Raw genomic sequence first — 23,366 nt, forward strand, 5'->3', positions numbered from 1 at the left:
CTGTTCACTAAAAAGTTGGCTATCACTGTAGCCAGCTGTATATAAAAGTGAGACTGCTACCACACTTTCTCACACACAAATCTATAAACAGCAATACAAACTATCTCTCTCTTACCATCCTCTGCAGGTTTTGCTTCTGACAATGAAAGAAAAAAATATTTCAAAGGATGGACAAATGCAAAGTTTATGCAGATTGTTTTAGCATACTGGTACATGCATCCTGGTGCGTGGTGCAAAACATCTTACAACTGAAGTGCAAAATGGCCTAGTCACACATTTTTAAAATGCACTATTGTATAAATATGGACTCTATGCATATGCATTTTCAAAACCTCTATTTTCTGTCAGAAATGCTTACACCTAGCGTGGCAACATTACAAATGTGCTTATTTCAGCATGGGAAATTACATTTTACACAACAGGAACTGCAACATACAGCTCAGCAAGTTCACATGGTTGTGGCCAAGACATGGTCACAGCAACACACATGTCAAATCAGACCATCCCACAAGTGCTCTACTAGGTTCACATTACTCTGTATCAAAATGTAAAAGAAATGCAGACCACATAGACAAGTATATTTTGTTGTGTAAGCTGATATAGAGAATTTGATATAGAGTACGGTTATATAGAGAATGTCCTCTTTGTATCTTTAGGCAAACAAGAAGCCATCAATAACCATTAATAATAAGCTTGTCATTTCACCATGAATTTACCAAACTCTACAAGATCCTGAGCAATTTTCAAGATCTGAATGAATTCTGGGCATCACAGCTCAGGATCATGAAATCTTGGGTTGACCACTTGGCAACCACCCCAAAATTCTAAATTCTCATATAAAATATACAGCAGGATCCTGCTTCTCATTTGAATGTGCTACGGTTCATTGTTTTAGCTTTTGTCTGTTTTGTGTTTAATACAAGGAAACACATCTGCCAGTGACATAATGCCAATTCAATAATCTTGAACTTGCACCCAATGCAACAGCGACCCACACACCATTCACATGTAGGACTTACATGCCCACACATACATGAACACACAAACATACATGATGACCATTCACATGAGTGCATACTGACAAGCACACACAACAAATGCAGTACAAATACAGTCAGACATAAGTTTCTCACAACATGAAACAGTTCTGTGAACTGATATTTTCTCTACCTTCTTCTGCAGGTTTTGCCTCTGATAGAAAAAAAAGACAATAAATAAAAGACAGGCTAAAGAAGAGTGTATGAAAATTGTACTGGCCTTCTGACATTCTCTCTCACACACACGCATACACACACACACACACACACACACACACACACACACAAACAAACATGTATGCAAGCTGGCACAACATGTATGGTACCAACACACAGTTAAACATTAATTTAACATATGTTTTCACTCACACATTCTGAAAAAATGTACTGTCTTTTGCTTACCTTCTTCTGCAGGTTTTGCTTCTGATAGAAAAAATAAATAATACAATCAATAAAAGACAGACTGGAAAAAAATGATTAGAAATTGTACCAGCATGCTGACATTCTCTCTCTCTCTTTCTCTCTCACTCTCTCCCTCTCTCTATCACACACACACACATAAACACAAACACGCACAACATGTATGCAAGCTAACACCAACACACACTTAAACATGTGTTTTCACTCACACATTCTGAAAAGATGTACTGTCTTTTGCTTACCTTCTTCTGCAGGTTTTGCTTCTGGTAGAAAATATGAAAATATTTCAAAATAAGGATTGGGGTACAGTGTGTCAAACTGTACTGGCATACTGACACACACAGACACACACACACACACACACACACACACTACTGCACATGCAATATAAACTGGCAGTAAATAAAAATTCTATCCTATTTCCCCACAATGTAATAATCATTACTGCAGAGACAGATGGATGCATTACATACATATATCATGTTAAAATGTATTAGTGTAGTTCATATCAGTTCAGAAATTTAAGTGAGGATAATCCATTTGTGCCCTAATACTCCATTTTCTTTGTGATAATAGTTCATCTTTATTACAGACAAGTAATGTCACTGATTCAGGATTACTTGGTACCATGGGCATCTCTACATTAGGGGCCGGTGGGGCCTGGCCTCAGCACTAGATGGCAGTATTGAGTTCTTTCATTGAGTTTCTTATCTGTCAGGCACAGCAGTTCAGTGAATAAAATTCATTTTGAATAACTCAACCTTTGATAGATCTCTTCTAAAATGCACTCAAAGAAATAAAAATTGTTTGTGCAATGTACTGTACCCTAAGGCGCTTGATGCTGGCAAGTATCTGTCAGTGGGACTAGCCCCATGACCCATGGCCCTGACAGTATGACAGGGAACCCCTTCTGCACATGTCATAACGGATTTTCTATGTTGGCCTGTGGGGCTGGTTCGTCTCGGCCCCACGTTGTCAATTGGCTAGCTAGCTGTAGATCTTCTCCTGACTGTAGCTGTAGTAGCTGTCTCCTTACGATCACGTTATTGATACGAGATTGCGTTAGACTCTCGTAGTAGCGTAGCTGTAGCAGTCCAACAGCGGTTGAACGCCCTTGCCATGTTATCAATTGAAAATGAATATATTAATGGACTGATGGACTTCAACAGCAAGATTGAAAAGTTTGCACACATGAAAGAGTGTCGAGCCACATTTCTTTTCAAGTACTGAGGTGAGTAAATAATTGCACTTTATGGCTGTGTGCTCAGCTTGAACAGTGTTGACTATCTATTGCATTAGCCTCCCCGTTTGGTAATGCATGACTTACAGTATTACATGGATTGGTCTCTCTGTTTGGTAAAGACAGATTCACGGTATTACATGCATAAAACATTGTAGGCTACACAAGATTAATAGGTAAATAAGTAAGCAGTCTTACATACTTACATAATCTTACATGAACATAATTCATTTTAAATTCATTTTAAATGGTAGGCTGATCTGCGCTCCCCCGGTAGGCTTCTATCTAATATTTTGCAGGTGAGCAACTAGGCGTGATAGTGTGTTATAAGGGTTTCATCACTGTGTCAAACTAGCAAGGTTGAGGCTCACAGTCATCACTGATAGGCTTGACAAGCTAATTGGTGCCCCACCAGAATTTCTATGCCAAAAACACCACTGCTTGGTACTATACTGAAACAAAACCAGCACTTGTCTCAGGCACCTCATGTGACTGCGCCATTTAGAGATGAGAGACCATTAAGCAACAAAAACAAAGCACTGAAAGACACATTTGATCTCATTTAAAATTGTTGACCATACACTGACATTCAAAGTAATTAGTAATATATGTTTGACATATGCCTTTCCATGTTTTTATTAGTATTTTTTTAAAAGAATATATTTGCAAAACATGATTTTTTTCCATATGATTTTTTGGTCAGGGTACATGTACACATGGATGCAGTCCCACACACCCATCACATCTGTTTTCGCATGCCCACACTGAACATAGAATGAAATCGTTCTATGAATGAACTTTTCCCTCACCTTCTTCTGCTGGTTTTGCTACTGACAGGAAAAAAATAAGAATAAGAACCAGAGTAAAGTGTGTGGGAAGTGTAAAGGAATGTTGTGTTCACATATACAAACATGTGCACACACGCAGACACATGCATAAACACACACACACACACACACACACACACACTTATAACATACAGTCTGGAAAACATGTACTGTCTTTCCCTCACCTTCTTCAGCAGGTTTTGCTTCTGACAACAAAAAGAAAGCACTTTAAAACAGCAGTCAAAAGTAGGGAAATTGCACTAACATGCTGGATCATACACACGTTAAAATGCATACATCCACTGACACTGGAACGCATACACTATTGCACAAATAATATCAACCGGCAAAAAATAACAACACATATTTTCCTACAATGCAACAGCCATCATTGCAGAAACAGGTAGATGTATCACATACATCTTTATATATGTCTAATTTTAAAATGTTTTAGAGTAATTCATAAAATTATAATGAAGGTAATCCATTTGTGCATACATCTTTTATTTTATTTGTAATAAAAATTAGGTTTCATTTCAGAGAATTGATTTCACTGATTCAGGGTTATTTGGAGCTATACTGAAACAAAACCAGCACTGTCTCTGTCTCTCTCTTGTCCAGGCACCTCATGTAACTGAGCCACTTAGGGAAGAGACCATATCATGCAACAAAGACACATTTGACCGCACTGAAAAAATGTTTACCATACAGTTAATTGATAATTGGTCTAGTCTGTTCTTCACCATAGCCTAAATAATTTGTAATATATGTTCAAAATATGTCTTTCCATGTTTTAAATTATTTTCTATAAACATTCTATTTGAAAAAATATTAGCTATGCATTTATTCCAAATGATTTTTTGGTCAGGGCACAAAGACATGTGCACATGGATGCAGTCCCACACTCCCATAACACTTAGGAGCACTTTTACATGGCCACACTGCACAGAAAATTAAACCATTCTAATTGGCTTTTCCCTCACCTTCTTCTGCAGGTTTTGCTACTACAAAAAAGAAAACAATATATTTCAAAACAAGAATTGGAGTAAAGTGTGTAGAAATTGTACAGGAATGCTGTGATTACTTGTACGTGTACACACACACACACACACACGAACACTTAACATGTATTACTCATACGGTCAGAAAAATATATACCTTCTTCACCTTCTGCAGCAGGTTTTGCTGCTGACAATGAAAGAAGAGTATTTTAAAACAAGACTAAAATTTAGGAAAATTATACTGGTGTGTTGGATCATACATGTCACACCAAATGCATCCACAGTCACTTGAATACACACACACACATACACACACACACACACACACACAAACACACACTATTGCAAACATATACCATTATAATGGGCAGTAAATAAAATTGCATACATTCCTATATAATGGCGTACAGTGAGCAGTATTTCAGAGACTGACAGATGCGTTACATTCGTATTTACAAGCATACAGACAGGTCCACACCCAGGAATTCATAGTGGGGGACTAGGACTTCCATTAACCCACTTATTGCATTTATATGTGTATTTTCATAGGTACCAAAACTCTCTGAAGATTCATTTTACTGAGAGAATTAAATGTTTAAAATACTATACATAAACACGGCAGTGAATGATGCTCATCGCATCAATTTCATTCACTCAGTTAAGTTTAGCTATTTAGATTTTGACATCACTTGGACATAGCTTGTGAGAATCACCCAACCAGTATATGTCACATTCACACTTTTATTTACATATTTTTAAAAATTAAAAACACAGTGCTCAGAAAGTAATCCAAAGTATTTTGATTACTTTGCTTACCTTTACTAATCTAACAGAATACATTACAAATTACATTGTAGAGCAAGTATTCTGTAATCTGTAGTGGAATACATATTAAAAGTAACCCTCCCAACCCTGTTCATGAATACTGAAGGTCACAGGAAGGACATTCTCATTGCTATTTTTTGTTACTCCTAGATCTTGATGGTGGTGCTAGCTCAGAGATGCACTTGACACCTACAGTCAGACGGAGAGACGGTTTGACATGCTGGACACACCCGTTTTTTCCCTTCCAACTCCAAAACATACCAGGTGTGAACAGAACGTGCCACAGAATGACCATAAGAGAAGATTTACCAAAATTAAATCATAGCAAAAAAGAATAGACACACCACCCCTAAAAATTGGTTCAACTGGTTCCTATAAATATTAGTCATTCATTTACTGACAGACAGGTTCCAGAAACACACAAATGTTGCTGAATACCATTCATGCACCTGCCTATAAAAACCTACACAAGGTCACACACAAAGGTAAACAATTTTAGGAATTATGCCCGTCTCTTACCCTCTTCAGCAGGCTTTGCTACTGACAATGAAAGGAAATTGTTTTAAAATTGAGCTTGGAGTGGGAATGTGAGAAGGTTGTGCTGGTATCCTGATAATATGTAACCTGTGTGATTAATCAATGGATTGAATCAATAATTTTTGCAGCCTGTTTGAATCAGGCAGAAGCTAAACATCTTTTTTTTTTTCAAAAGCTGACAGCATAGAGGAAGTGCTTACTGAAAGGAGCACTGTGTAAATCTTTAAAAACTGAGTGTCACTTATGGTTTTGATTGTGTACAATACATGCACACATAAACATGTACAACACCAGTAGGCTACACTTTTATCTGTATTCAGGAAAAATAACTAAGATGCAAACAATGGTAATACCAAGGTGCCACAGAACAGACCATCATCTGTCCAAAAAATGTCCGCAGACCATGGCTGGTCTTTATGTAACATCCTCTGAACTCATGTTGGAATGCTTAAGTGAGACAAATAAAATCCTCTGATACATTTGCATGCAGCCATAATGAAGCAGTTGATCTTTGGAAGAACACATCCGAGCACATTGGACACAGGTCCACAAACACGTCTGAGCAACATACAGGTGCCTGACGGATTGAAGAGTGCCTGAGAGCATTGAGATGAGTCCTGGCTGACCTACCCACCCTTAGCCCCAGTGAAACAAAGCATATGTTCCATTTCTGTGGACTCCAAGTCATTGCTGCCCGATGACACGGCTGGTTTTTAACCTGGGCTTAGGGCTCAACCGGCACTCAAGCCGAGCACCTTGCTGACTGAGCTCTTCAGGAGCACATATATTTGCATATACATATACGTACTGACAATCAGACCAGTGGACTAGCATGCTGCAAAGACCCAGTGCACTCCAAAACACCCCCTCCCTTCCTCTAAGCACACATTGACACTCATGAGTAAAAATAACCCAAAAACTTTTTTCACACAGGAAAAATGAAGGATTTCTATGCACTGTGTCTTTCTCTTACCCTCCTCAGCAGGTTTAGGTGCTGTCAGTAGAAATAACTCATTTTAAAACATTGTTTGGAGCATTGTGAAATATTATCTCAGCCTCGTTCATTCAGCTGGTGTGATTTTTACCTCATGCTTTGCCTACAGATGCCACAAGAGAGACATGACTAGTTCACCGCACAAACGACACCTGGCTGAGTGGTCACAAGCATTTGTCTTGACTCCAGGGGGTGTCATCATCATGTATAAATGACTCGTGTACATGCTGAGCTGTTTTGCGCTCTTCCCCTCTAAACAACATAAGCTTCCTCAGCCAACTCATACAGTATGCATAAGGTGTCTGATTCATCACACTAATGCACCTGGGTATGCTCTGAATCAGGATCAAACCTGCTTTTCCACCACAGACCAAAGTCCATCTCCAACAGACAAGAGCCACTTACTACACTAAAGATCCCCTTTTTTCTTGGAGGGTTGCCTAATCCTCCATGCTCAGTTATATGCTGAATTTGTAAAGAACTGTACACACACCTATCAAAACAGCGGCATACAGGTTTGGACACATATACAACACAAATATCACCAAATGCAGAACAACGCAATCGTAAAGTGCATACAATTATGGGTTTATAATTGAAGAAATGTACACAATTACATCATGCATACATGCGTAAAAGACTGCATGTATCTGTCAGGTGTTTAGACAGACATGCTTAACACTTATTTTTTGCAAACTCTAAAATATCCCTGACCCGACACACAAACTCAGACTGTTTTCTTGTCTGTTTTCTATGTATTCTGTCTGTCTCTTACCCTCTTCTTCAGGCTTTGCTTCTGCTAAAGAAAAAACGTAGATATCAACACAGGGACTGGAGCAAAATGAGGGGAGATTTTACTAGCATGCAAGTATGCCGTACAGTCTCTCTAACACACACTTTCTCTTTCATAAAAACACACACACACACACACACCTCAGCATCCAAATATATGCATACACCTTTGCACACATTATGCAGAATTGATGAAACTATCAAAATGAGAGCATAAATGATAGCAAACAAAATAAATCCATTCCAAAGATGTAAACATAACATAGTAAGTAAAGAAATCATAGCTACATAAATGTATACAAATAAACTGCATACATATAGTAATTACATACAGATGGACATGGACTGACATGCTGCAGGCACCAATTGTGCACTTTCAAAAAGTCTCACATACCCAGGCTTACAAAGTCCTATGCCTTTTGTCCTTCACTTACCCACTTCTGCAGGCTTTGCTTCTGATAATGAAAATAATAAACTATTTCAACACAGGTACTGGGGTGAAATGTGTCACAACTAAACTGCCGTACTGGCAGTTTGGTCCAGATTGGGACTGTTCCCATAAACTATGCAATCACATTACAGTCTCAGTTTCACAAGAACATGATCACATCACCACACAACAAACAGTATTTGCATAAGAAATAACAGTTCTTTGTCTTAATATCTGAAATGACACAACTTTCCATAGCAGACTCGTGTGCTTACTGCCTGGTTACACGCACGTACACACACACACACACACACACACAGTTTGCATTCAATCATGAAAGAAGATTTACAGACACGGATAAAGATGTTTTGCATACACAATGGAATATGCAAAGAAAGACAGACATGCTACACAAAGTTTGTACAGCAATTGTTCCAGCATCTAATTTGCATTTGCAGTTGTTTATGTAATAGCAGTATGTGGTAAGAGGAAACTTGTTCTCCACTCGAATGATCAGATCTCCACACCAGCCAGAACTCTGTGTTTGGCAAACACTGGCCGTCTATAGCTTCCCTTCATAACAGCCACACACCCCCAAAATCGTCTCTTATACTCACTAGCCCTCTAGTGGTAGGATGAACTCCATACAACTATCGGAACTGTTCAAAACCCAGCTGTCCAGACAACATCTTGGTTCCCTGAACCAGTATGCATCCTTTGCCTATCTCCTGACACCTCAACATTCCTTACCATCAATGCAGTCTGATGCGGTGTCAGATAACGTTTGGGCACTGTAGCCAAGTTATGCTACAGCAACATATAAAGTTGCTCTTACTGGTTTTTGTTTTATACTGTCTATGGTGTCTGTTATCACTTTACTCACTATGCAAACACATATCAGACACGATTGTATGCTTACTAGACTGTAGTTTTTTTTTTTTTTAACACATGCCCTTGCAGCTCTTAGGACTTGCATTGCATGCTGTAAGACATTCATCTTTGTCACCATCTCTGAAAATGTGTCTGCCAAGTAAATCAATAATCCTAGTCTAGTCCTGGAAAATACAGGGTTTAGAAATTATACATAACTAGACTTGTGCTACAAGCAAAACCATGAAGTACATTTTGAAGTAAAAATTAAAAATGAACAGAGCCACACTAATTAATCCTCCAAATGCAAATGTGATACCCTAACCTACCCCACCAAGCCTGGCCTGGCTACTTGGGCTTTTTCAAAAAGGTAAAACCTTGAAAATGTATAGAGATGCATTGTACACATGCATTCATAAAGAAGACAGGCAGAAGGACCAATTTTCACATTCTGAAACTTCCCCTGTTCCAACCCCTCTTCATATACTGACTCAAACATGCACGCTGGCTGGGAAAACTTTATGCATATGGTCTTTCTCTTACCCTCCTCTGCGGGCTTTGCTTCTGATAATGAAAAGAAACTATTTTAACACACGTACTGCAGTAAGGTATGTTGAATATTGGCATGCTGGGATACTATGTGTAACCTGTGACTGAAGCAGTAAACTTTGCAATCACAAAAACAAGCTCGGGTAAAAATTAGTTTTATTGTCGGTCCTCACACTCTAGTCCCAACTTTATGGTGATGTTGGCATTTGTGGTGAAATGCTTAGCTTACACTTACTGTACCCACACACACATAAACATACATAGAAACATAATCACAAATGTTTAGAAAGTATACATAAACAATGTTATATCACTTATATAACATTATATTACTGAAACTTCCACAGATACATCACATAGACATTAACATGCATACCAAAAGCATGTATCTGCCAGGTGTTGGGACAGACAGACATGCCAAAACTATTGGTATGTTCCTACATCAGTTTCCCTCACATGCACACGCATGTACGCACACCCACGTACATGCATGCAATGTTTTAGCTTTCTATTTCTGATACACACAAACATATAAAAGTGAGTGAAAAAGTTCTGTGCACCATGTATTTCTCTTACCATCCTCTGCAGGCTTTTCCTCTGTTAATGAAAGGAAATATTTGAATATTTGACCACACTGGGGACACTATTATTGACATTCTGACAAACTGTGCACAAGCAAATAGATGCTCACACTTGCACTCACAATCAGAAAGCATACTGACATGTTGAATGATGAATCTTTATTCTGATTGCTTAACAAAACCTTAACACAAACACTCACCTAAGCCCACCCTGACTTTTTAACATTCACACATATAAAGTACACAGACTTATACAACTGCTCTGTTGCTTCTCTTAAACACGCCTATAAGAATACACATGAACAACTAACAAAAACAAAATCATTAAAAGATGTACATCATACATACATCACATCTCTCTAGACATATAATATAGCAGTATTCCCTTGTTTTTATAAACAAAGCTGGTATGAATTCAATATTCCATTAACAGTTAAGTGCATTACAGGCCAGGCATTCTTGCAGTTTTTTTTTCAATTAGACACCCAGTGTCAACAACAGTAAAGCAGATCATATAAAGTTCAGCTAATGACAGTCCATATGACAGACAATCTATTTGGAAGTAAACTGCATAGCTACATACACACAAACACACCCTGCACACAAGGCTACTGCCACACCCCTTCTGAGAGGTTGTGACTGCAGATCAGCAAACATATTACACTGGAATGATACTGCACAGTGGAAATGAGTGATGCACTATAACAGGCAGACACACACTCAAACACACAGGCTTCAAACACATGTGCTTTACTTACGCCCTGCCTCTGGTGCGGCTTCTTAAAAAGAAAAGGACAGAAAAAAGATTTAAGAGAAAACACCAGATGCTGGTCAGTACACCAACAAACACAGTTCAGTTTTTTTCAGTCAAGATGAAAGGATTGTGTGAATTAATGTATGTGGTAAAAATCTTCTATGGGACAAGTCATTAAGTAGCACATTGAACATCTGGTCAGGTAGTTAAACAGGTTATGATGTTACAGTCTTTCCAATTAACAAAGTATCCACATAAGCACACAGCATAATCAACAAGCCATCTGTGTGATATTTGGCGCTAAATATCACTGAAGGTGGGGGAACACAGTTACTTTGCAAGAAGGTTGATATGGTTATAAAATTAAATCACGAATGTTCTCTTAAGTAGGGGTATCATACTATTAATAGTTTTGGATATACATGGATCATGTACATGAATCATGACTATATTATGAGCATATCACTTCTACTGTATGAGACAGCCAGTGTGTCTGGAATTTCACTAGCAGTATCAAGAAGATTCACTAAAATATAAGTGGGTGTAAACACTAAAATTACAGCATATTTAATTTAACTTTTGATCATGAATCACTATGTGAATTGGTGCAAATGATAATGAGTAATAAATTATCTACAAAGCAGAGCTAATAATACATGTTATTTTCCTTTTCCAACATTATCTTAAAGATAGAAAGGGGGAGGCCTCTTGTCCCAAAGACACAGAGTGGATGAGGGGAAATTGAGAGCAAGACAACAAAAGTGGTAAAAAGTGAGTGAAAACAAGAGATGAGAGAAACAGAGGAAAAGGGAAAATTTAGATAAGACTACAGGAAATGAGAAGAGGGCACAGATACCCTAACCTATAACCTGAACACATAAACATATTTGTAAACACATTGTTTACACCTTCTTGTTCCACAAGTAGCCACAATTCCTTTGAAACAAACACGAATAATTTTCTCTTGGCCATTTTGTGAACTCTCAAAACAAACCAAACAAGTCAAAAGAAGCACTGGCCGAACAGGTCTACAGCAAGCCGCTCATGACAGAATTGAGTTAGCATAAGCCTCCAAGAGGCATCAGCATCTTCTGCAGTGGCAAAAAAATGGAAAACAGCACATGCTGCTGCTGTCACAACGCTGCCATCTGTGGAATTAGGTAGGAACTAAAGTAACCATTTCCTGCTGCCTGTGATTAAGCTGGTGTGCCCAAAGTTTTTATGTATTTACACTCGTATTGTAAATGCACACTATTGTTTTTACACTTTACACTCCTCTTGTATTTACACTCTCCTATTCTGCAGAGGAGATGGCGACTCACACAGTCATGACAAAACACATAAATTCATGCCATAGTTAGTACTCAAAAGAAAATGGCAGTTTTCATGGCAGTGCTAAAATCTAGCAATTTCTTTCCTTTTCCAGAGCCAATCATTACACACAGTTTCATCCAAATCTGTCCAAGGCTTTTCAGTCAACCTGTTCAAAGACAGACGGAGTGACAGACAAACAGACAGGGGCAATTGCATAATCTCTGCTCCACCTACTGATATAGTCCTACATAGTTGAGGAGATCTGCTGACCTCAGGCCACTGCTGACTCCACATTCAGGTGGGGCAACGTGGCAGGCTGCCGTCCTATCTGTCTCCTGCTTGCGAGTAATGAGACACCATTCCTGGCCTTTGCCATCTACTTGTGTCACACAGGCAGTTCTGCAGTACAGTTAGAGAGGGCAGACAGCTGCATGACAACTCTGTTTCTAACATTTTTTTTAATTCATGCAGTAATTTTTCCCAGTTTTAACAGAGCTAACATTCGTGATACAGTATTTTTTCTTGCCCATCTCTGTTGAAAGGGCTGAGGAAATTTACCAAAAATTGAAGTGTTTTGTTAAGCATGAGGACATCCTTAGCTAAATTTCACAAATATAGGACAAAATTTATTTGAATGTACTATATTTATTTGCAATAATTTGCTTTATTTTAACACAGTCCTAATAAGATAAATACAATTCTTTAATTAGTGTTACTGTGCACATTGTTAACGTTATGGTCAGCGCATTAAACGTCCCTACTTACATTCCTTCAAACATGACAATTTGACTCATGTTAAATATTTTTGAGTTTGTCTTTGAAATTTAACACTGTGTAGTCTATAATGCCACAGCGCAATCATTGGTCAGTCATATACTTGTTCAGTGTGTCAAATGCTTTTATCATAAGTGCCTTAAAGGTTTACATTAGGTTTCCGTCTTCTTAATGTTCTTTTTGTTCTTCCCGTGTTTTGACTGAAGAGGGCTAAGTTTTTATTGGCAGGGAGCTTTTTGTCTGCTATAAAGACTACAAGCACTTAGCTAAACTGTAAAACTTTTCAATAAAATTATATATGGTATTTTACACCAGATATAAGAATTATATTCTTAAGAATTAAGAAGAATTAAGAAATACATTCTTAACATTTTTAAGAATTAACAAAAATCTTCTTGCTGGTTGTTCTGACACATTCAGAATCATTACCGCTTTTCCCATTAGCATTGTCGTTAACAGGCGGCTTTGTGCGGCTTCGAAATACGGTTTTGTATTTCTCTGTAACGTAGCACACTGTTAACAATGTTACTTACAACATTCTTTCTCAGCCCTGGAACTCAAACCATTTTATGATGCCCCCCAAAATAATCAATATATAGGTTATTTGAATAATTAAATTAATATCATAAATGTGCTACGACTAGTCAACTTGAGCTAACAACTACTAGTCGACTAGGAAAATCTTTAGTTGGGGGCAGCCCTACCTCTACTGTAATTATTATTATTAATGTGAAAATTATAAACAAGTCAAATTGTGTACAGGATAGAAAATGATCCATTTTAACATTTAGCAATTTTGTAGATGTTTAGTATCCTTAGGAATACTAATTTGTAATTACTACGTTGACAACACAGTTTCTGCTGAGACTGGTGTTGGTACCTAGAGGGCACTCCTGAGACATAACACATGAAGGCCTTCATCAATCATTGGTGGTCTGAGACGCTTTCCAACAGGCCAGCTGTTCTGTGTCTTTCTCGTCATTTGCTCCTGGCATCTTAACAATACTCAATAGCAACCGCTGTCCTCAGTATAGCCCACATATACTATTGTTAAGTGACCTACCACACTTTCAAAGTGGTTTGGCGTGCGAGTTGTCTTATAGTGCTGTGCCTCTCTCCCCTAGACAATCTTCCTGATGATATTCTATCTAGCTGTCTAGACAACTTTTTGCTCAATACTCTTACTTGGTTTAACTTGAATCCATTATGTAATCATTGTCATCAAAATATTTCAGATGATTTGCTGACTAATTATAACAGATGATGGTGTAGCTCAGCACATATTCGCACAATAACATAACTAAAAGTGAGACAAGATTGCCCAACACTATATTTCACATCGGTAGCCAACAAAATAACTAGCTAACAGTATTATCTGTGTTTTTCTATAAAGAGAGTAGCAACACTCTAAAGCATTTCAGAATTTGTGTCATCAGAACATGAGTACAGATGTTCAAATGGTGCAGGAACACAACAGCTAGCTAGCTATCACCAACATAGCTTGATCTATACCAAACATTTACATCCTTACTTATTTATTTTTCCCTACAACAGCAGTACAAAGTGAGCTGCAGGTAATTGTCAAGTTTTTGGTCAACTTTATGTCATTGTGCACAGGTAGATTTGAAGAATCAAACACATAACCTGCATTGGCTGCTTATGGCTCAGGCATTTCATTGACCCGTATTGGTAGTGTTTCAGACTTCTTGTATTTCAGATATGTCTGACTTTTTTCCAACACCTCAACCCCTAGATATATCCTTGAGCTTCCAATTTCACACAAAAATACTTTCTGGTACTATTTTTACATTCTGAACTGTCCATTGGATACACTGCTGCTGTTTTCCATTCTTGTTAAGTGTTCTTGTTTTTACTGCATTCTACTGAAAATTTTAGGCAGTTTATCTCACCCCCTTGCTTAAATCCACTTATCCTCAAATGCCCTTCCATTATAGCTTTTTTCAACAAAAATCATGAAAAATATGTCCTTTTCTATATTTAACCAAATCATTTCTCAATCAGGGGGTTGTGGAAAACTAAATGATATGCACATAGTTATAACATGTAAGGAAGCCCTGTCACCCTCAGTGACAAATTAATCAAGTGTAGCATCCAATTCCACAGGTAGCATCAATATCCCTTATGCTAACTTTTCTCCAAGTGCAATGTCAATATCTCATACTGCCAACACAGACATGCGTAAGCTCCAACACACCAAGTGTTTCATTCAAATAACACGCTGTCTGTGTCCAACAAGCACATGATGCATGACCATGTATGCGTACCTTTTTCAAATATATAATGCATTTTCATCCAGGGTGTTACTTGCCATTTAAAGAGAGCAACACAATAACAAACTTGCCTTGATGAAAAAGGACAGAAAGTAGATACTCATAGTCAGAAGGATATGGACAGACGCAAATGGGTAAATTATTTAAATCTGCAAATATAAATATGGAAATAAAGATTTATTTGCAAGTCTGCTATTTTTACTGCACCGCATGTGGTTTAGTTTTGATGGTATTTGGCAGGTGTCCAATGCAGGAATAGGGTCAGGGTAGCTGGGAGGATCAATGTGCATTGGCAGCATTAGGGGGAACAGCTTAAGCTTCTTAGAATGACAGCTAGTGGTTTATTTCACAGTTCTGACAAAAAAAGTTATCATTACATGGAAAAGTAATTTTATTTACCAGGTCAAATAAGGGGGTGACTGGAGGCTGGTTGGGGGGATTAACTGCAGACTGAAAAGGGAACAGCCATTCAGAGGGTAACAGCACAGAAAGGGAAAATGGCTTGAGGTTAGATGGACAGAGGTGGCAATGTAGAGAGAAGGAAAGAAAATCAAGAAGAAGGGGGGCTGAAAAATGAGCAAAGGTAGAAAATCAGTAATAGCAGAAGGAGTAGAGCAAAATCAAGGGAGACATGGCTATGAAGGAAGGTATAGTGTTTCACCTTGTTGTTTTATTACACTGAAATGATGATAAGAATTACGGCCGGCAGACATTCTACCCGAGGCTCCTGCACTTTTTATGGGCTGTGCATAGCTGTCAGTCAGGACTGGAGGGAGGCGGAGGGGTGGTGGCTGAGGCCAGAAAGGTTGAAGAAAGGTTGAAAGGCTGAAGGAATAGTCACAGGGAGGAAATCAATCTTAAACCGCTCAGTTTGAATCAGTGAAAACGAATGGAATACAGGAAAATAGAAAAATAAACATACATAGAACAAGTAAAGGGGAACTTAACTGGTGAAAAGGGTAAGGGGAGGGGGTGCTGATTATTTATCACTGATGGTGTTACATGTGATATTGTAATAAAACTTGATATGCCAGGATATGATATCACATGGGACGGGAGGAGGAGGGCATTGGAAAGGTTAAAAGGGGGACAGGGAAAATTCTTTTGCGGAAGAAAAGGAAGGGCACTCTTCAAAGATGAGAATTTGAAAGGAAGAAAAGAGGAGCAAAGTTTGGCTGGGATAGAAAAAAACAGTGCAAGGGCCAGAGCATCTGGGTCTATGGCAAATTAGGGTAAAAGCCAATAGGAGAGAACAACTGGGGGTCTACCCAATACTGTTATGTTATTATGATAATATTCTAATATTAATATTTAATCTCTGAATTGCAATCAAACACAGATTTACTGTTTTTTTTTCAGACATCAACAACTGAACCAAGATGGGTTTGGAAGTCTCTTCATAAAATGTGAGTCAAGATATATGTGTTAAATGTATTAAAATCAGTTAATACAGAAGCACAGATATAAACAACCTGGCTCTTCTCTTATCTGCAGAGCCTGCTGATCAGAAGCATTTAGATTAAATTTTCACCATTGTATATTTCTTAATCTGACAATATAATGATAATAATAATAATAATAATAATTAGAAGGCCCTACAAATCAGTCTCTTCATCAAACTTGAAATCAGCTTTACTTAACACTAGCTGTTGCATGAGCCAGGTGATTATAGATTATATAATAGATCAATCAAATTCATGAATTAGTCTTGAAGAACTACTTAGCCAATGTCATCTAAAAGAATGATTTATTTGTCTCAGCCTCATGAGGAGCCCCTCGACACATATACTGTAACCTGGGAGACCTGTCGGAGTGGACAAATGAAGGGACCCACTGCTTTTAATGACTTTGGTTTGTTTTATTTAAGGAATGTATCATGCCTTCACAAATAAAGAGCTCTTATCCTTGCTGAAGCTCACTATACTGACCCCTGTGAATTACTCCACCACTATCCACCCACACACACGATTGATAACACACTTTGAGCGAAGGCTGGCTCAAGTGTGAGACATGGCGTTATCTGTATATACCAACTGTCAATCAAGGCAAACAAAACGAATACTGATGGATGACCAGACATGCCTCCTCAGTGCTTAGATAGATCAGAATTGATATTGTGTAGAGTACGTGAAAGAATGTCGGCAACTCTGAAAGTGAGACCCAAACCCCTGTTCCTGTAGCACAGACTCTCATGGCCAGTATTGTTACCAGCTGAGCTACAGGCAATTTGCCCCTAGCTCCATAGGCAAAAACGCTAGCTAAATGGAGTCTCGGGGAGTGACATCACCACTGAAAGCGCTCTACTACCTGCTACCACACCTGCTAACAGCTTTATGTATAACTTTCAGCTCTGCTACAACTGCATACAACATTCTAAAGTTAATAATTAGAATTTCTCTCCATGATAAACTAGATAAAAATGCAAAAGCTATAAAGAGTGGTTTATCTGACTGATGTGTACATGTATTTATACATACTATTAAATTATTGTTAATTGTGATTTTTTATCATTCAAGTCCAAGGTTAAATTGGAGACAAGGCTTCAGTCAGAATGACCTGCTGGAAAAACAGACTTGCTCATCTATTTCACCGTGCTCTTCTCCTGTTTAAGGAGAAACATGTTTTCCAAATAGTGTTTCAGCAAACCAATTTAGTCATTGGCAGTAAATCACTAGTGTTACATGAGCTGTTGAGAAAAGGTTAGGGTTGGGCTGGGTGTGGAGGGAACCGAGACGGCGAGGGGGGCCAGGGGGTAATGTAATATCCATGATGTAATGCTGTAAGGGTTTGCATGAGAGAGTGAAAAGTCAAAGAGCTGGGGTGATGAGGTGACAGTGAAGGACAGATAAAAGAGAAATAAAGACAAGCATGGAGAGAAAGAGGTGACAGGTTGTGAGGAAGCGGGTGTGAAGGAGATGGCGGATCAATACAGAGATTACCACATTAAGGAAATCGTATGGAGAATGCTCTAAAACTACAGTCAAGGGTAGGAGTACTGAGAAAACACCTCAGCCTACACAGCTACCTGATGACAATGAATATTAGGTGAATGAGAGAAACTACGTTTGAAAATGAGGCAGCAACATTGTGCCAGGAACATTCAGAGCGGGTCACACCCATCTTAAAACTTGGTCCTAGTTTTCTGGTCTCTTCTACTTCACCCCCCAACACCCCCTTTAATTCTCTTGGTCTGTCTTTCTCAGATTTCATACAGAGATTTACGGTGACATAAGGTCATGGTCAAGAAGCAGATGGTCCATCAGGAAAGGAAGCGACTCATATATTATACCCTCTTCCATACAAAAACTCCTTTCTATAGTTAATAAACTTTTACAACACAAACTGCAAGGCTTCTTAACTGGTGAATCACTGACTGCTGACATAACACCACTGAATGTCTGAATGATCCAATAGTCTTAAAAAAGTGTTCATAAGATTGGAGTACTCCACATATCGTCCTACAGTTATGTTTAGTGTAATCAAGAGCTTAATTGCAATAAAATAATCTAAATGCTCACATTAGTTGTGCTTAACTCAAGAGTATTTTCTTAATCGTATTAAAACCCACATTAATATGCATGTAAACTTGGTCAATGAAAGGTTAGCAGAAATCGTTTTAATATTCCTAAAATGTCACACGTTATTTGTTATTAAACTTACAATTTATTGTAATGAGTAAGAGATATTTTTTGAAAGATTTGTTTTATTTATTCTAAAATGTTTGTCATTGACCATCCCATACCAGGCCTTACCAAAACCTAGAGTGAAATAATTGGAAGAACTTGTTCTCTGGTTCACTGTTTACTTTAGATATTAGATATTGACGAGCTAACTACAGAATGGTCCTGTTTAAAAATGTTTTCATGTATTGTATCTGCTGATCAGAACTGGAAAGTTAGCTAGCCTGGTAGCTAATGTGACTTCAGGTAATAAATGGGTGATGGACCTATACCTGGGAGGGACACGGGTAGTACACTGGTTAGCAAGCTAACTCACCTGTGGGTTGAAAAAGATATGCAAGATAGGCAGTCACCAGTTGTTTTCTTGTTCTAACTCAAAGAACAGTGTAGTAATTACAAGTGCTGTAAAGGATTTCTCACTGACTTTCTCATTTGCATGTAATTACAATATAGCGTATGTTTACAAAATTTAATATTGTGTGGTTTAGTATTATTATAAAATATCCAAGAAGCAAATACCCCGCCCCAGCCAAGAATTAGTCTGCCATTAGAAAATGGCCTTACGATGATGCAGAACTCTTGTGGAAAGCTTGTAAAAATACTATGACTTATTGCCTCTCTTAATAGTTTGCTTACGAAATGCAAAGTTTTGTATCTAGGAAAGGACAAACAGGATATGAAGTAAACGTTTCTATGTGATCATCAATATGGTTATAGATTGGACTTCATTTCCCAGTATCCTTCTGCAGCAGATGGCTTTGAACCTGACCCTGAGTCATAGCCATAGCGGTTGAAGAGAAAGATATGAACTGTATTTAGCCAAACAAACGTTACATGACAATAATGTTTTCCAGATAAAAACTTCATGGTGACACCTGATGATATACATACATGTAACGTAACCTAGCTAGCCAAGGCTCTATGTACAGTTGGCTTTTTAAATTATTGCGAGTTTGACTAGTTAGCAGTTGCGTGATTGATCAAATTAGCTCATGGTAGGTAGCTATCGCTAAATGAATAACCTATGGCAGGAACTGTGATGTTCACTGCGCTGGATTGCTAAACAGGAAGGGTGTGGTAGAAATTGGGTTTTCTAGGTCACGTCTGCTGTCGCTAAGGTAGATGGTTGGTTTGGGGGTGTGTTTTGAAATCCACTATAGACAGTTGGAGAACTCTCATCGGAGCCTTTCACTCTAGATTTCCTAATTAACATACAGTAGGCTGTCTGTATGGTGACGCAAACGTTGGGATTGAATGGATGATACAGTGTCAGTGTCCACAATAACCATCATGAAGAAAATTCATTGTGTGCAGGCCCCCCAAGTGTTCAGCTGAAACCTATGTCCATATGAACTATCGCAATTGTCCAGAGCTGTCATCCGGTGGACCAGTGCCAGCATCTTCAGAGACTGTCACTGCCACAAGATCCACTCAGTTACAAGTCTATTTCACAACATTTTAACACAAAAACTGTCAAACATATAATATAGGTTGTGTTATCGTGTTTATGAAGCCTAAAGACCATCAGTGGGGCAGTGTCAAATCTTACTGTTTGATGTCAACCCGGCTGCCATCTGCCATCCTGCACAAAGGTTAACAAGTATATCATGAAACCCTATGGTATGGATTGGCTGTTGCAGCTAACTGTCTTAACATTAGGTAGAAGCGGTTTGTTCTTTAGGCAGCCAAACTAGCTTTCATTTCAGAAATGATCATATGCCAGTTGGCAGTTTGGTTCTGTCTCTTTCTGTGGTAGGTGCCCTTTTCATTTAGAGACAGAAGTTATTCATTTTTTGACTACAGTTGAAAAAGCTTGTTGTTTTAAGGCCTTGAGTCAATATCCCAGGCAGCCCAGTGTTGTCAAAAATGTCAGCATGTTGGTTAGACTGGGGTTGACAATGCATCAGAGAGAAGTTTCTCTCTCTAGCTATCTGTGTGATTGTACCTAATTCCTTTCCTTTCCTCTCTTTATACTGTATGTCTGTCTATATTTGCTTGGTCTTCATTGGAGCAGCTAGGCTTTGTACAAAGTCACTACATTGTCCTCAATTTATTACAGTACAGCTTGTGTTGTACTCTACCTAACTTGTGAGTCGCTTTGGATAAAAGTGTCTGCCAAATGAATAAATGTAAATGTATTATTATTTGCTGGTGAAGACGAATGACTAATTAACACGTCCATCCAGTTTACATCAGAATTTTTTAAGGAGGTTAAACTGGGTCCATAGATGTTTTGTAATTCACAAGGACATAGCAGCAGTGTCAAACCTGGGGGTTTGAACCCACTGCTTTCTTGTGACAAGGTCAGTGTCCGAATCATACACCTCATCACTGACCCAAACCCCTTGTTATTACTTCATGCAGCTGTCCTTCCCACCTGTCCCTCTCTCCATCTTCTGCTGACACTTATCACTATTTTCTCACCCCTTCTCTCACTCTTTCCAGACTACTGCCTACAAGCATGCCATTGCCTTTAATTAGATGTTTGCTTCATTGATATCTGTTTTTATTAAGGTGCTGAAAAAGTCTTATGAGTTTAGCAGAAGCATAAATGGCTACTAGGGCAAGTTTTGGTAATCCAGCTTTGTGGTTCATTCTTAACTTTGAGTTACTTACTTTTTTATTAACCGTTTACATGTCTAGGAAACATATAATAACCTAAATGACTGTAAGTACAAATTTGTTTCATTTACACACATATTCTTGCCTTTTAAAGCATTCATTTTGTGTTTAGATGCAACAGCTCATGTTGCTGGTTCTAAAATATTAACATAGCCTTTGCTTTAACTAGCAACAGGAATATGCAAAGCATGTGTCATAGCTCTCTAAATATTCATACTTGACACTTACAGTAGCTTACAAACACTACCACTTACTTTAAAACAATATACATTACTTGTAATACATGTGCCCATTCATGTTACATAATCACTTCAAGAATTAAAGGCAGGGGTTTCACCCATTTTTAATGCATATCCTTCCATCCCTGTCTCATTTCTCCCATCATACATTATCTAATCCTTATATAGTGTTGGAAACTGTAGTAACTGGCTAAGAGTCAAGGCTATCTATACACACATACGTATGCATCTGTACACACGAACACGCACGTGTGCGCGCACACACACACACGCACACACACATTGAGTAGGTACTGTCAAAACTTACTTTGTAATCCATTTCATTAAATGGATTACCAAGTAAGTTGCCATTTAATTAATGCATCCAACTCATAAGTGCCAGTGAGATATCACTTTTTAAATGAAAAGAGTTGCTGTTCATGTATGTAGGTACACTTCACAAAGATAAAGGAAGGCAGAAAGAAAAGAGTGATAAAAATGTACCTGTATCTGACAAATCTGATATAGGAGAACACTATACATGGCAAAACAGAAAATGCACAGGGAAAGAGCAACTATGCACAGAAAGATCAATATGCAAAATATTCAGGTCTTTATCATTTGTTCATTGTCTCCATTATCTTATGCCTGTGCTTTTAGTAATGCAAGCCACATTGTAATCAGTTTCCCTTTACTATTATTATGTGACACATTCTTAGAACAGTACAATAGAATACTTTAAAAATGTTTGCATAAAATCAGTTGCAAAAATCTTTTGAAAAAAGCACACTATTATTTCATTTTAACTTTTTTATTTTACTACCTAATCAAAATATTGATGTTCTTCAGGCTAAAACAGCAATTTTAATTTTAATATGGGGGAACGGACAATACATTTTAATGTCAAAATGTTCTGCATCATTCTTCACAAGCCCCCAATGTACGTGTATTCATGGTCCTTACCTGGTTCCTTAGCTTCAGGCATGGCTACGTTAGTGTTTGTGTCTCTGTACCCCTTGTATTGCCTTGCTCCCTGTCCGTGAGTCTGTAAGTGCTCCTTCTGTTGATCTTTTTTATTCCCCTCTCTCTCCCTTCGTGGTCTTTCAGCACTTAAGTTTCTTACCCTCTAGAGACTGAGGTATGGGGGGGATGGGGGGGGGGGGTGGTGGTGAAGAAGAAGGCGAGAGAGAGACTGTCACTTAAAACCATTGGGGAATGCAAATTCTCCAAGGAAAGATCTAGACTGATAAGATGAGGGGAAGAGGGAGAAAGTGGTGAAAGGGGTTTACCGTCGTAATGAAAAGCCTAACCGACTGGTAAAAGGTGTTGAATAGTGAATATCCAATAGTGGCAAGGCCAGACCCTGAACTGATACAATGCTTGATTAATTAATTGACTAACAGATTGTGTGTTTGCCTTGTCCTTCCCTGAATGCCTGACTCATATTCCCACACTGGAATGCTGACTGACAGGACAGACCTGACTGTAATGGACTGTTACACTCATCACCATGCATATTCTGACATTTAGATACAGGTTCTGTATTCTGAGTGACACAGAAGAATAACTGTCACTCATCACTGCACACACTAACATGGTCAGTGATGCTG

At 38.3% G+C, this 23,366-nt stretch overlaps 1 protein-coding gene across 6 annotated transcripts in view; it reads right to left on the bottom strand.

Moving 5' to 3' along the window:
* The window catches only part of mybpc2b (myosin binding protein Cb), a 48,621-nt gene extending 25,726 nt beyond the window's left edge, over window positions 1-22,895 (bottom strand). Inside the window, exons 1-5 of one of the 6 annotated variants that reach the window (XM_036522767.1) lie at window positions 22,720-22,895; window positions 10,862-10,882; window positions 10,099-10,119; window positions 8,108-8,128; window positions 7,657-7,677 (exon numbers count right to left, since the gene is read on the bottom strand). In XM_036522767.1, coding sequence (XP_036378660.1) covers window positions 7,657-7,677; window positions 8,108-8,128; window positions 10,099-10,119; window positions 10,862-10,882; window positions 22,720-22,741 — 106 coding nt within the window. In that variant the 5' untranslated portion in view covers window positions 22,742-22,895. Of the gene's footprint in view, window positions 1-7,656; window positions 7,681-8,107; window positions 8,129-10,098; window positions 10,120-10,861; window positions 10,883-22,719 lie in introns of all 6 variants that reach the window. The other 5 variants (XM_036522759.1, XM_036522775.1, XM_036522783.1 and 2 more) reach the window with 5 other exon arrangements.
* Window positions 22,896-23,366: the final 471 nt, after the last annotated feature.

Source organism: Megalops cyprinoides, chromosome 1 (assembly GCF_013368585.1).
Source record: "Megalops cyprinoides isolate fMegCyp1 chromosome 1, fMegCyp1.pri, whole genome shotgun sequence".
Taxonomy (NCBI): Eukaryota; Metazoa; Chordata; class Actinopteri; order Elopiformes; family Megalopidae; genus Megalops; species Megalops cyprinoides.